Raw genomic sequence first — 14,827 nt, 5'->3', positions numbered from 1 at the left:
ATTCATAAATAAAAATCTTGACTGTTGCACAGAACTCTGTATTATCTTGCAGCCATGCTCGTAATAAGTGACATTCAACAATGAATGATAAGGATAAAGAATGATTTCTTCATGGTTCTTGTTAGCTACAGCCTTTCTGAAGCACAAGAAAGTATCGCGGGCTTAAAACCACGCATAAATATCACGAAATTTTATTTTTTACGAAGGCTGATTTTTCTGTCGCTATGCACTAATGGGTTAAAGAATTGTTGAGGAATGTGAAAATAGGTTTGTACCATTAAAGGTGGTAAGGAATGGTAAAGACATGCCTTACTATAATAGAGAAATAAAGAGACTAAGAAGGAGGTGCAGATTGGAAAGAAATGGAGTTCTAAAGGGCTGTGGAAGTAAGGAGAAATTGAAGGAACTTATTAGGAAATTGAATCTAGCAAAGGAGGCAGCTAAGGATAACATGATGGCAAGCATAATTGGCAGTCATACAAATTTTAGTGAAAAATGGAAAGGTATGTATAGGTACCTTAAGGCAGAAACAGGTTCCATGAAGGACATTCCAGGAATCATTAATGAACAAGGGGAGTGTGTATGTGAGGATCTTCAAAAGGCAGAAGTATTCAGTCAGCAGTATGTAAAGATTGTTGGTTACAAGGATAATGTCCAGATAGAGGAGGTGAATAATGCTAAAGAAGTATTAAAATTTACATATGATAACAATGACATTTACAATAAGATACAAAAGTTGAAAACTAGGAAATCGTCTGGAATTGACAAGATTTCTGGGGATATACTAAAGACAATGGGTTGGGATATAGTACCATATCTGAAGTACCTATTTGATTATTGTTTGCACGAAGGAGCTATACCAAATGAATGGAGAGTTGTTATAGTAGCCTCTGTGTATAAAGGAAAGGGTGATAGACATAAAGCTGAAAATTACAGGCCAGTAAGTTTGACATGCATTGCATGTAAGCTTTGGGAAGACATTCTTCCTGATTATATTAGACATGTTTGTGAAATTAATAACTGGTTTGATAGATGGCAGTTTGGGTTTAGGAAAGGTTATTCCACTGAAGCTCAACTTGTAGGATTTCAGCAAGTTATAGCAGATATCTTGGATTCAGGAGGTCAAATGGACTGCATCGCGATTGACCTGTCTAAAGCATTTGATAGGGTGGATCATGGGAGACTACTGGCAAAAATTAGTGCAGTTGGACTAGACAAAAGAGTGACTGAATGGGTTGCTGTATTTCTAGAAAATTGATCTCAGAGAATTAGAGTAGGCGAGGCTTTATCTGACCCTGTAATAATTAAGAGGGGAATTCCTCAAGGCAATATTATTGGACCTTTATGTTTTCTTATATATATATATATATATATAAATGATATGAGTAAAGATGTGGAATCAGAGATAAGGAATTTTGTGGATAATGTTATTCTGTATAGAATAATAAATAAGTTACAAGATTGTGAGCAACTGCAAAATGACCCTGATAATGTTGTGAGATGGACAGCGAGCAATGGTATGATGATAAACGGGGTTAAAAGTCAGGTTGTGACTTTCACAAATAGTAAATATCCTCTCTGTTTTAATTACTGCGTTGATGGGGTGAAAGTTCCTTTTGGGGATCGTTGTAAGTATCTAGGTGTTAATATAAGGAAAGATCTTCATTGATAACCGGTCCGACCCTGCGGCGTAGGGGGCAACGCGTCCAACTGTCACCCGGCGGCCCCGGGTTTGATTCCTGGCCGGGTCAGGGGTTTCTAATTGTAATGATTAATATCCCTGGCCTGGGGACTGGGTGTTTGTGATGTCCTTAATCTTCCTTTTCTCACACACAACATTCCACACTACTGCCTTTCCAATTACACACAGGTGCCAGTAGGGGCAAAAGATCCACATGAGTCGACGTCCCGAACAAATAGCTTTTTTTTTTTTTTTGGTAATCACATAAATGGGATTGTAAATAAAAGGTACAGATCTCTGCACATGGTTATGAGAGTGTTTAGGTTGTAGTAAGGATGTAAAGGAGAGGGCATATGAGTCTCTGGTAAGATGCCAACTAGAGTATGGTTCCAGTGTATGGGACCCTCACCAAGATTACCTGATTCAAGAACTGGAAAAAATCCAAAGAAAAGCAGCTTGATTTGTTCTGGGTGATTTCCGACAAAAGAGAAGCGTTACAAAAATGTTGCAAAGTTTGGGCTGGGAAGACTGGGGAGAAAGAAGACGAGCTGCTCGACTAAGTGGTATGTCACTTAATGTACAAAAGGTATACATTTATTATTCAACCTATTCAATACATACAGCACCATGTTATGTGGTTAATTAGACATAAAAGATGTGAATATTATGACATGTTTCGCCCTTCTTATTGGGCATCATCAGCATATTAACTAATCTTAAAACAAACGTTATTAAAAAGACGATAACATTTATGATTTATAAGAATTGAGCTAAGATTTGTTATGATATTAAAATTTATGGAACAGTGGTAAAAAAATATGATATTGGGAAGTACAAGCACATGTTAAAATTATTGTAGACTAATTTAAAATCTTGTCTAAAAAAGTATTTGTATTGATATAAAGTTCTAAAAACGGCGTGTGTCTGGAAGTGAAATGGATCCTCTTCGTTGTGAAAGTCAGCATATATTTGGAACGTATAATATAAACAAAATTCACCCTCTGACCTACGTTAGCAGCTACCGCAGCAAATATATGCTGACTTTCACAACAAAGAGGATCAATTTCAGTTCCAGGCACACGCCGTTTTTAGAACTTTATATCGATACAAATACTTTTTTACACAAGATTTTAAATCAGTCTACAATAATTTTAACATGTGCTTGTACTTCCCAATATCATATTTTTTAACCACTGTTCCATAAATTTTAATATTATAACAAATCTTAGCTCAATTCTTGTATGTTGGGTATTCAGCTCGAAGGCTGGTTTGATCCTCTGCAGCTCCGCCAACAGCTGTCATAAATAGCCTAGACGTCACTGAAGAGGCATACTAGGGAAATGAGGAGTGAGGTAGTTTCCCGTTGCTTTCCTCACTGAGCCAGCCGTTGCTATTACATATCAGTCTGCCAAGCCCACTGAAACCGACCCTATGAGTGATATTTTCACACCATAACAGGGACTGGCTGCATAAGCAATGGTATTACTAGCATCACTCATACCTCAGTCACTTTCATATTGTCAAAGTCAAGGATGTGACTGAGACAGGTCAATGAAAGTAACAAATTTTATAAACCATAAATGTTATCGTCTTTTTAAAAATGTTTGTTTTAAGATTAGTTAATATGCTGATGATGCCCAATAAGAAGGGCGAAACATGTCCATAATATTCACATCTTTTATGTCCAATTAACCACATAATGTGGTACTGTATGTATTGAATAGGTTGAATAATAAATGTATACCTTTTGTAAATTAAGTGAGATCGCTATTTTCAATACGGATCAAAAATGAAAATAATGACTTGTAAGTGGTATGTTCCGAGCTGTCGGTGGAGAGATGGCGTGGGAGGACATCAGTAGGCGAATAAGTTTGAGTGGTGTCTTTGAAAGTAGGAAAGATCATAATATGAAGAGAATGTTAGGATTCAAGAGGACAAATTGGGGCAAATATTCGTTTATAGGAAGGGGAGTTAGGGTTGGAATAACTTACGAAGAGAGATATTCAATAAATTTCCAATTTCTTTGAAATCATTTAAGAAAACGCTAGGGAACAACAGATAGGGAATCTGCCACCTGGGCGACTCCCCTAAATGCAGATCAGTATTGATTGATTGATTGATATGGAACTAAAACATGGAAAATAACTACATCAGAAAGAAAGATAATGGAAGCTTTTGAAAATGTGGTGTGTTGCAGAAGAATGCTCAAGGTGAGATGGGTCGAGCAAATCATGAATGAAGAGATACTGAATGGAATTGGTGAGAGGAGAACGATTTGGCTAAACTTGACCAGAAGAAGAGAGAGAATGATAGGACACTTATTAGCACACCCAGGACTTGTTCGGTTAGTTTTTGAGGGAAGTGTAGGTGGTAAGAACAGTAGGGGTAGGCCAAGGCATGAATATGACAAACAGATTCGAACAGATGTAGGTTGTAGTAGTTATGTAGAAATGAAAAAGGTAGCACAGCACTGGAAAGGTTGGTATGGAGAGCTGCACCAAACCAATCTATGGACTGATAACCCAAACAACATAGAAAGAAAGGAATACGGATAGAAACACATAAAGAAATAGACCCAGTGACAGGTCAGCATTAGAACAGCGATCAATAGTAAAGGAGACAAGGACAATTCAGGTTCTTCTTCTTCTTCTTCTTCTTCTTCTTCTTCTTCTTATTATTATTATTATTATTATTATTATTATTATTATTATTATTATTATTATTATTATTATTATTCAGGGGAGTGATAGGCAAGTGGCATAGTCACTTTGGAATGAAAGTCATGTCCCTGTGGTTTGGATTTCATATAAAACTATAGGCCCCATGAATAAAAAAACCAAACCCCATGGCACTACAGCCCTTGAAGGCCCTTGGCCTACCAAGCAACCGCTGCTCAGCCCAAAGGCCTGCAGATTACGAGGTGCCGTGTGGTCAGCACGACGAATCCTCTCGGCCGTTATTCTTGGCTTTGTAGACCGGGGCCCCTATCTCACTGTCAGACAGATCCTCGATTCTAATCACGTAGGCTGAGTGGACCTCGAACCAGCCCTCAGGTGCAGGTAAAATTCCCTGACCTGGCCGGGTATCGAACCCTGGGCCTCCACGTAAGAGGCAGGCACGCTACCCCTACACCACGGGGCCGGCCCCATGACTATGATCATGATATTAATATTCATGTTAAACTAGAAGCTTTCTGGTCTTTTCTTCTCAGTCCCCAATAAGCTTGTTTCTGCTTCATCAAGATGGGCTTCAGCACTCATTGAGGGGCCATTTTGACAGTTCTTCAGTTGTGATGTGGGTGATGTGGAATGAGATGAATGTTGGATAAACACATGAAAAGAGAAGGGACAAATATGTAGATAGATACATGTGGTAAAAGACTAGGAACAAAGGAAATTCAAAACTTTTGAGCAGTGTTTCAAAATAAGGTATTTTGGCTCCAATGTTATTACTTTAAGTATATATATACAGTTAGGTTTAGCATAAATGTTACGTTTTTAGAGCAAGTAAAAACACAAATTTCTGATCATGTGTTTTTATTTTAACGGTTATATAGCAATTTATTGAATTCTTTATTCACAACTACAGCTTGATGCAGTAATGATAATATTGATCTCTTTCTAGTCAAACATTTCAAAAAGTATGAAATAAATTAACATTTTACTATATTATTTCTGCTATAGACCTAGGTTATTATTGTCTAATTCAATTCATCCCTCATTGTGTCAGAACTAGTGAATGGACTTCTCAAAACTTATTCAATCAATCAATCACTACTGATCTGCAACTGCATTTAGGGCATTTGCCCAGGTGGCAGATTCCCTATCTGTTGTTTTCCTAGGCTTTTCTTAAAGGATTTCAAGGAATTGAAAATTTACACGTTATAATTCTAATATTTTGGTCTGTATTGAATTGTACATTAATGTCAAAGAAAATATTAATGTTTATTTTATTCCACATATTCAATACATAAAGAGTGATTTTAATTAAGAATTATATCTTATGATGAAAATTATAGGGACATGTTTTGCCCTTTATTTAAGGGCATCGTCAGCCTTAATCTCAAACCTGAAAGATAATAAATCAGGATCCTGATTGTTCTTAATTGTAGTTTTTTTAATAGATAAATTACAAATGATAAAAGTGGGGATGATGTAGGTATATGCGTCAAAAGATGAACAATAGGGATGACAGTAGTTAAGGTATTCTTATAATGAAGCCTTAATAAAGCCTTACAAACAGTCTTAATTTATGTACTTTTTTGAATGTCCTTGTCTAAAAAGGCGGTAACAAGTTGCATATTAGTAGTTCTATAAGAACACAAATTGCTGCGTCGAATCTTGTTCAACGGCGCCCTGTACTGGTTGAGGGCGTTAGAAATAAGTTTAGAGCCTAAACAGTTCAAACTTTAGAATAATGATGAAGAAAAATGTTACTGATTACTCCAAGTGGAGTTTAAATATATTTTAAAGCTGGTGATGAGACGTTTCTGCTGCTCTCTCAAATTACGCTGTAGGGGCGGGGGAAATGCTTGATAGTAAGTAGCCACAACTATAAAGTTCTGTGAGAACACAGTTAATTCTACTAAAAGGCCTACTTCTACTAGAAGGCCTTTTAGTAGAATGAGAACACAGTTAATTGTACTAAAAGACCTACTTCTATTTCTACTATTTCTACTATATATTTAAACTCCACTTGGAGTAATCAGTAACATATTTCTTCGTCATTATTCAAGTTTGAACTGTTTAGGCTCCAAACTTATTTCTAATGCCCTCAACCAATACAGGACGCCGTTTAACAAGATTCGATGCAGCGATTTGTGTTCTTATAAAACTACTAATATGCAACTTGTTACCACATTTTTAGACAAGGACATTCAAAAAAGTACATAAATTACAACTGTTTGTAAGGCTTTATTAAGGCTTCATTATAAGAATACCTTAACTACTGTCATCCCTCTTGCTCATCTTTTGATGCATATACCTACATCATCCTCACTTTTATCATTTGTAAGTTATCTTAAAAAAACTACAATTAAGAACAATCAGGGTCCTGATTTATTATCTTTCAGGTTTGAGATTAACGCTGAAGATGCCCTTAAATAAAGGGTGAAACATGTCTAATATAATCAGGAAGAATGTCTTCCCAAAACTTACATGCAATGCATGTCAAACTTATTGGCCTGTAATTTTCAGCTTTATGTCTATCACCCTTTCCTTTATACACAGGGACTACTATAACAACTCTCCATTCATTTGGTATAGCTCCTTCGTGCAAACAATAATCAAATAGGTACTTCAGATATGGTACTATACCCCAACCCATTGTCTTTAGTATATCCCCAGAAATCTTATCAATTCCAGATGATTTCCTAGTTTTCAACTTTTGTATCTTATTGTAAATGTCATTGTTATCATATGTAAATTTTAATACTTCTTCAGCATTATTCACCTCCTCTATCTGGACATTATCCTTGTAACCAACAATCTTTACACACTGCTGACTGAATACTTCTGCCTTTTGAAGATCCTCACATACACACTCCCCTTGTTCATTAATGATTCCTCGAATGTCCTTCTTGGAACCTGTTTCTGCCTTAAGGTACCTATACATACCTTTCCATTTTTTACTAAAATTTGTATGACTGCCAATTGAGGCGTAATAACCTATCCTGTATTTGCCTCACATAATCCCACTACCAATGCCAGTTCTTATGTACAGCTTCCTCCATCAAATTGATATTCGTATCTTAGCCTTTATTTCCTCATTGCAAGTGCCTTCATTCTTTTTACTTGTTTGTACCTGCAGTCACTTTGTCCACATTCATGCCTATTACCTCCAGCTTATGAATAAGATGTCCTTACCTAGACACCCACTCCCATACAGCAAAGCTGGCCTGAAAGCAGAGCTATATAAGAATAATTAATTCATCCCAGACATCTTTCTCACAGAATGACATTGATTGACTGACTATTAGTTTTGCTAAACCTGAATTCAGTTTCACTTATTATACCATCGTCTTGCGAGAATACACATCCTAAGAACTCAAAATGAAATTCCAGTCCTGGTTTCGATTCCATATCTTGCATTGAATTCTCTTAGATTTCTTCCCAACTGACATTACTTAAGTCTTAGAAGTGCCAGTTTTCATAATCAAAACATATAATATCTTATACTGTGTCATAATTTTCTTCAGCCTTTGTCTCTCCTGGTGCTGGAGTGTGCTACGTGGAATTGTTACCTCCATGGAGTTCTGCCCTGGGCCATGTTAGGGTGAAGATTGATGCTCTTCAGATCTTTGTAAAGAATATCGGCCCTTTGCTGTTTCGGTCGTCCTTTTTGTCTCCTGTTGATGACTTCTAACATGTAACCTGTCTCTGTGATAGTGTCAGCCCCTGGTCTTATTACATGTCCAAACCATTGTTGACAACTCTTGCGCATTTTGTCTTGAATTGGTGCAACACAAAATCTCTCCCTGATGGATTCATTGGAAATATGATCCAATTAAGAAACACCAGCTCTCCACCTCAGCATCTTCATTTCTGTGACTCCCAGTCGACATTCTGTCTCAGTCGTAGTCGGCTAATATTCACAACCACACAATGCAACAGGTCGGATGACAGTACGATAGATTTTTGATTTGAGATTATCTTTTGTCTTCCAGTTGCAAGTGACGCCGGTCATTGTTTGCCTTTTCATCCAGGCTGTGGATATCCTTGCATTGAACTCTTCGACAAGTCGGCCATCATCATAATTTTAATATAATTTTCACAAGTTATGGAACACCTTTTTCCTTTCCTTTTTTTTTTTTTAATGATTTTACAACAACATTGGAACACTTTGATCAATCCATATACATTTAAGTCTTAAGAGTATTAGCTACAAATTTGGCATATGTTTCTTCTTCTGTTCCCAGAACTCCTTCGTTCTTTCCGTCCTGGCTGCTCTTTCTTCGTCAGTTATGGTGTACTGTTTGCATGTAAAAGTTTTTAGTTTAAGTCTCAAGTCACTGTTTCTCAGGAACCTGTTCTTTTCTCGGTCATCAATTTGCTGCGTTGTCAAGCCTAACTCATCTAAATCATCTTGGACTTCTTTGAACCAATTATTCTTGGTTTTACTTTTCCAAAAGTAGTTGAAAATATGTTTCAGTACCCTGTTTTCTGGTTAGTCTTGATATGTGGCAGAAAAATGCAACCCTTCTTTTCTGCATTGTGTCTGTTATTGACTCAGTTTCTTGGTATACAACTTCATTAGGTAATAATCGTCATTGCCCATCTACTTGGTGTTTTTTGTCTATGATTGTTCTAAGGATTCTTCCTTCTGTAATTTATCTGTTGTTGATTAGGTGTTGAAATTGAATAGCGTTTCACTAGCATAGGTTGCTTCAGGTTTAATAATGGAGTTGTAGTGTTTGAATTTTGCATTTATTGAGAGAGATTTCTTCTTGTAGGTTGGCCAAGTGATACGTTGTGCTTGTTTCAGTTTACTTGTTCTATTTTCTACTGATACTTTCTCGTTTAAGTTCCAAGTAATAATCTCCCCAAGATACTTGAATTTATTTACAATCTTAATTTTTTTGTTATTATTCAGTGTGATAGTTTGTGTTTCAACCTTGAAGGATGACATCATTTCCATCTTTTCAAATGAGATTTGTAGTCCAACTTTTGCTGTGTTTTTTGTTGTTCCTCAATTTGGTGTTTAGCCTGTTCCACACTATTTGCGAGCAGCGAAGTCATCAGCAAATGCCAGGCAATTGAGTTTGATGTTTTTGCCAATCTTGATGTTTAATTGTCATTTCTTAGTCCACTCTCGCATGATTTTCTCCAGTGTGCAGTTAAATAGTAATGGTGAGAGACCGTCACCCTGTTGAAGTCCAGTCTGGATTTCAAATGATTCAGACAACTCCCTTCTGAATTTAACTTTTGATTTAGTGTCCTAATGGTAATTCCAATAAGGTTGATAAGTTTCTGGTGTAATCCAAATTCCTTGAAGTCAACAAAAGTGATGGTTAACTTTTTGTTTCTCACTCTTTAATAGTGACCTTGTAGAAAATTAGAATGACTCATTAAGAATTCTGAGAACATATACCTTAAAATAGGCTCTCTTTCTTTTTTAGAAATGACTACTTTTAAAAGTTATTTCCTAGAGAAGATGTTCAAAACAATTAGTGTGCAATATCAGTAAGCCAAAACCTTCAGAGCCATTCCTTCGGAAAAATATTTTCAGTGTTTGCCTTAATATGTATTTGTTCCTTCTGTGGTGTTTGTCATTGTTGTTACTTCAGTGACTTGATGAGTATTGTGATGTTTCAGAACTAGCCGTCAAGGTTGTTGGAGTGCTGCCTACACCGAGCTTTGTGAGACACCTCTTTCTAAGCATCTTATTTCAGACAGGAATTACACCCTTGCCTTGATATTTAATTGGTCCTTTTGTGGTGTTTGTCAGTGTTGTTACTTTACTGACATGGTGAGTATTACAATGTTTCAGAACCAGCTGTCAAGGTTGTTGGAGCGCTGCCTACACTGAGCTTTGTGAGACACCTCATTCTAAGCATCATATTTCAGACAGGAATTATGATGCATGGAAGACCAGAACTCTACTTGGCACTACCTCCTTACTTGTTTATTGTGAGTTATTACAAATAATAACAATAATAATGTTATTGCATCCCACTAACTACTTTCTGTGTTTTTTTGGAAATGCAGAGGTGCTAGAATTTTTTCTCCACAGTAGTTTTACTATGTGCCGTCAAACGGGGCGATTTCGGACACAGAGGTGATTTCGGACAGTATGGTAGATTTGCTGTATTTTGTCGTATAACAACGAGCCGCTAGTGCTTTGCACTTCCGCGCGTGTTTTAGTTTGACCTTGAGGTTATGTTTCCCGCGTGCTGTGCTTTTTATTACAAATCGACTTCATACTTTGGAAAATTTCCCGTATGCACTGGCATTGTTGAAAGTTCATGCATCATCAAGTGGATACTTTCGATTGTCGCGGCCGGAAGGAATGCATTATAACTATGGTTCTTAGTGAGATCAACTGACTGGAGTGTTTATAAACGATTGCTGTGGAATTTTGGTGTGATTTAGTGAAAAGTAGTGTTTTATGGACATTTTACTGATAGTTGAAAGCCGTCTGGGTGATTTTGGACAATGCCTAGAAATTATCAGAGGCAGAAAGAAGCTGCTTCAAGATGTAATTACAAACCAAAATTATTAGAAAAAGCCGTACGTGATATTAAATGTGGCAAGTTGTCTTATAGGAAAGCATTTATTTCTATGGCCTTAGTCCACCCTACAAAATAAAGTGCAGAAAGTACATCCAAAAATGGAAGGACAACCAATGCTAAATGAGGAAGAAGGAAATGCTCAAGGAGCTCGTCACCCTCCGGCTGTGCTCCAACACAACCTGCTACTTCCCGCTGCCGCCGCAAATAAAATGTTCTTCCTGGGAAGTCGATTTTTGGCCATGACTTCCGCCAAGATGAAAACAGTGCAGAAACAAGTGATGGCGCTGACAGCAGCAGATGAATGCGATGAAGCACACAATGAATGTAATGATGTTCTGATGTTGCAAGAAGAGGCTTTCCTTGTTGCAGATTATAAATACAAGTTGAGGAAGAAAGAGCACACAGGCAGTATTTTGGCCTAGCCGGAAATATTCGTTCAAGGGATGTGGATGTCAAATACTTGCGCCCATATAAAAACAGCAGAAAAGTGTTTGTGTTCACTAACATCCCTGCTGAGGATACAATAGGTAAAGAACAAATTTCGAAAATACTTCCAGTTCAAGTTGAGAAGAGAGGAATGTTTATTTTCAAAGAAAATGTATTTTAGATTTATAGGCCGTGGCAGCTACATGTTCATTGTATCGACCTATTTTTGCTCTTGAGATTTGTATTGTTTGTAAGAAAAATTATTAAGATTTTTCAGTAGGACCTCTGTACAGTTTATAACTATTAATATTTCAATTTAGACCGGAAAACTTTACATTTACCTTGTCAGAAAAAGAAGATTGATCAGTAACACATTACATTTATCATTACAATGATTTTAACCTGCTAGCCATATTTTGGACACCCCCAGAACACTTTAAATATCACAAAGCTAAAGCAAAAAGAACCAAGAATTGAAATAAAGGACTATTTATGTCCAAAATCACCTAATACGCTTTGAAACTTCAGACAGCAGTTTAAAATGCATGTGCGTCCGAAATCACTCCGAAGTATGGGGTGAATTCGGACACTCCCTTTTTGTTTTCTCAGGAAAACGTGTTGGCGTATATTTTTCGTTTTTGTAGGGTATTGCATTAATTGGATATATTCCTCATTATTAGGATGATAAACAATACAATTTCAGATTTCCTTTGTGAGTTAAGACAAAAATAACCTCAAAACCGTCCGAAATCACCCCGTTTGATGGTGCCAGTATATGTAATGACACAAGGCTGACATAGATGAGCACCTTCAAATACCACTGGACTGACAAGGAAGGGTCACGGCAGTTGTTTCGAAGAATAGAACAAAACCATGTTGTTAATAATTGGAAGCACAAACTCCTTCCTCAGATTTAGCTGCTGTGGTGTAACATTGTAGACAGGAGAGGGAAGAATAGGTGAGGCGGTGTGGGTTTGTCCTTTCTACCTGCAGGCAGTGCAGTAGCCACAACACGCAAAACAAGTTTGTGTTTCCCACTAAAGTAGATTATATTATCTGTATGATGTGGAAGTAGGTTTATAGAGTGATGCAAGTTTGTACTGTACTATGGTCGCCCTCAACAATAAGACAGGCGGTAATTATGAAACTGGTGGTGGATTACTGTGGTATTTTGGAAGATGCACTTACAGATGAAGAACATGTTATTTGTGAACAAATAAAGAGTCAGAAGAAGCTGTAATAACAGAAGTAAGTACACTTGTAATCGATGAGAAGGCATCAGATGAAGAAAGTGATAGTGCGGGGATGGTGAGTGATGAAGCACTTTCACCATTGGCAGGTGTCCAGGAAAGCAGCAGTTCATCTTATCAGCCACCACCTCCAAGAAAAGTTTACTACTTAGCCAGAATTTCTCCACCACACATCAGACGTAAAGTGGCAGCCAGGATTGAAATAACAAAGGCAGACAACTCAGAAAATCATCCTATATTCGGGTACAAACCATCAAATCAAAGGTTCAGCTCAAGGAAAGAGTTTTTTCATTCTACAAAAAGCCTTATGAAACTACGTGGAATAGTCAGAGTAGCATCATGGAAAAGGAGAGTTAAAGATCTTGAAGACTGGATTATTCCTTGTGAAAGTTTTGCTTTACAACATGACAATGGATGGGTTTTGTGGAAAATGCTGAACAGATTGTGATGCACAGTAGGTAGGACCAGGGTGAATTTGAAGAAATGGGTATACACTTCTGACACCACTATGTGCAAGTACAGGGAAGAACAGACTATTGTGTAATAATTTTCTACATTATAGAACAAAAATACAGCATTATGCAATGTAATTTAATATGATTAAGAGTATACAGTGTAAGAAAAACAAGTTCCTCACAGTGATAAGATACATTCTTATCTCTGCAACCTACAATCTGGCAAATCTTTCTCACTGAACTTCTATGTGAGACTAGATTAGGAACATACACCAGATGTCTTGTCAATGTGTATGCTGTGGCCATTTTTCCTCCAGCTTGAAAATGGTCTTAAGGAGATATATCGTCATCTGTGACTTCGCGGTAAATGATGCACACATTTATGGTGGCAGAGTATTCATCATTTTTAGTATAACGCATTGAAAAATACAGGCTTGGGCAACCTGCATACAAATCACCATATATCAGAGAAAATAACAATCAAAAGCATTGACAATGGTGAAACAATTAAATATTTTGGAGTAGATTTATCTAAGACAATCACCATAAATTGTAAAAAAGTTATTAATAACCTAAATTATAAACTAGAGAAATTAACCGCCACTCCACTTCTGATAGCTGATCTAAATTTAAAGATACTAAATAACCACATATGGTCAATGCTTTTGTATCCATTCCAGAATGCCTTGCTCGATCACTTGCCAAAAGGATTCCTTAAGGACATAGACCGGTTGTTAAAGAGCGTGCTCAAAGAGATTTTTTTCACTTGCTACTGATGTTCCAGATGCCATGATTTATTCATCTAAAAAAATACAAAGTTTTAGCATTAGTAATGCCACAGTAGGAAACATTTATGCAACATCTTAACGTGGTAAACATTCTGGAAAATTCTAACAACATATATGCACTCTGTGGGAGAAATACAGAGAAAGAAAAGGCCGACTATTTCCATCATTTGAACATTGCTGCGGGGAAAGCAGCAAAAATAAATAGCAAAGCTATCTGGGAAAGGCTAATAAAGATTAATTACATGAAAGGCTAATAACCGAGGAGTTCAGAAAATGGTGCTCTCTTTTCCAAGATATTCGGAGAAGTCATTTACCTAATTCAAAAAGGTGGAATTATTTGTAGAATATGCGTTTATTTGTAAATCTTTTTTTTTAGGAATATTCTCTGTTGTGGAATGTTGTGGTAGATTTTTTTTTTTTTAAATTTCATTTAGTACCTAACCTGTATGGTGTAAAATATTTTGTAGTATGTTTTATTTGTATTCCCTTTATCTACTTAAGTAACTACTAGATTATAAATGGTTGTTGTTGTTGTTGTTCTATAATAGCTGGAACAATCCAGAAAAGGTTGTGACGTGGACTTTTAGAGCAGAGTGTGTTGGCTCCTGTCGGTTGTGGATTCTAGAAATATGTCCTTACTAATTCTGGAAAATGGAAAGTTCGCGATTAGTGTCTGTATATGTATATGTTCGGGAGTTGCGATTGGTGAATCTGGATGGCAATGGGCAAACTCCTGTGTTCTGATTGGTCTCTCGGTAATCGCATCAAGGCCAGACTTTCCTTTTTAAGTGAGCGAGACAGGATTTTGTGGTCTTTCGTTCTCTCATCAGTCCAAGGTTTTGGCGCACGTCGGCGACTCCCCGTTCCTGAGATGGCCTACCTTGGGGTAAGCACGGTTGTTTTCAGTCCCGTTTTAATTTACATTTAATGTTCGTTGGTGTTATCACATAGGAGTTTGCCCTAGTCGCCACTCTATTGCTCAGATGTTTTAGAAAGCA

The 14,827-nt window shown here is 37.0% G+C and overlaps 1 protein-coding gene across 1 annotated transcript in view; it reads left to right on the top strand.

Moving 5' to 3' along the window:
* The window catches only part of mtTFB2 (mitochondrial transcription factor B2), an 89,421-nt gene that overhangs the window by 29,780 nt on the left and 44,814 nt on the right, over positions 1-14,827 (top strand). Inside the window, exon 4 of the mRNA XM_067135359.2 lies at positions 10,169-10,308. Coding sequence (XP_066991460.2) covers positions 10,169-10,308 — 140 coding nt within the window. The remainder of the gene's footprint in view (positions 1-10,168; positions 10,309-14,827) is intronic.

This window comes from Anabrus simplex, chromosome 1 (assembly GCF_040414725.1).
Source record: "Anabrus simplex isolate iqAnaSimp1 chromosome 1, ASM4041472v1, whole genome shotgun sequence".
Classification (NCBI taxonomy): Eukaryota; Metazoa; Arthropoda; class Insecta; order Orthoptera; family Tettigoniidae; genus Anabrus; species Anabrus simplex.
Note: the sequence above shows the minus strand (reverse complement) of the source record. Positions and strands in the feature narration are given on the sequence as shown.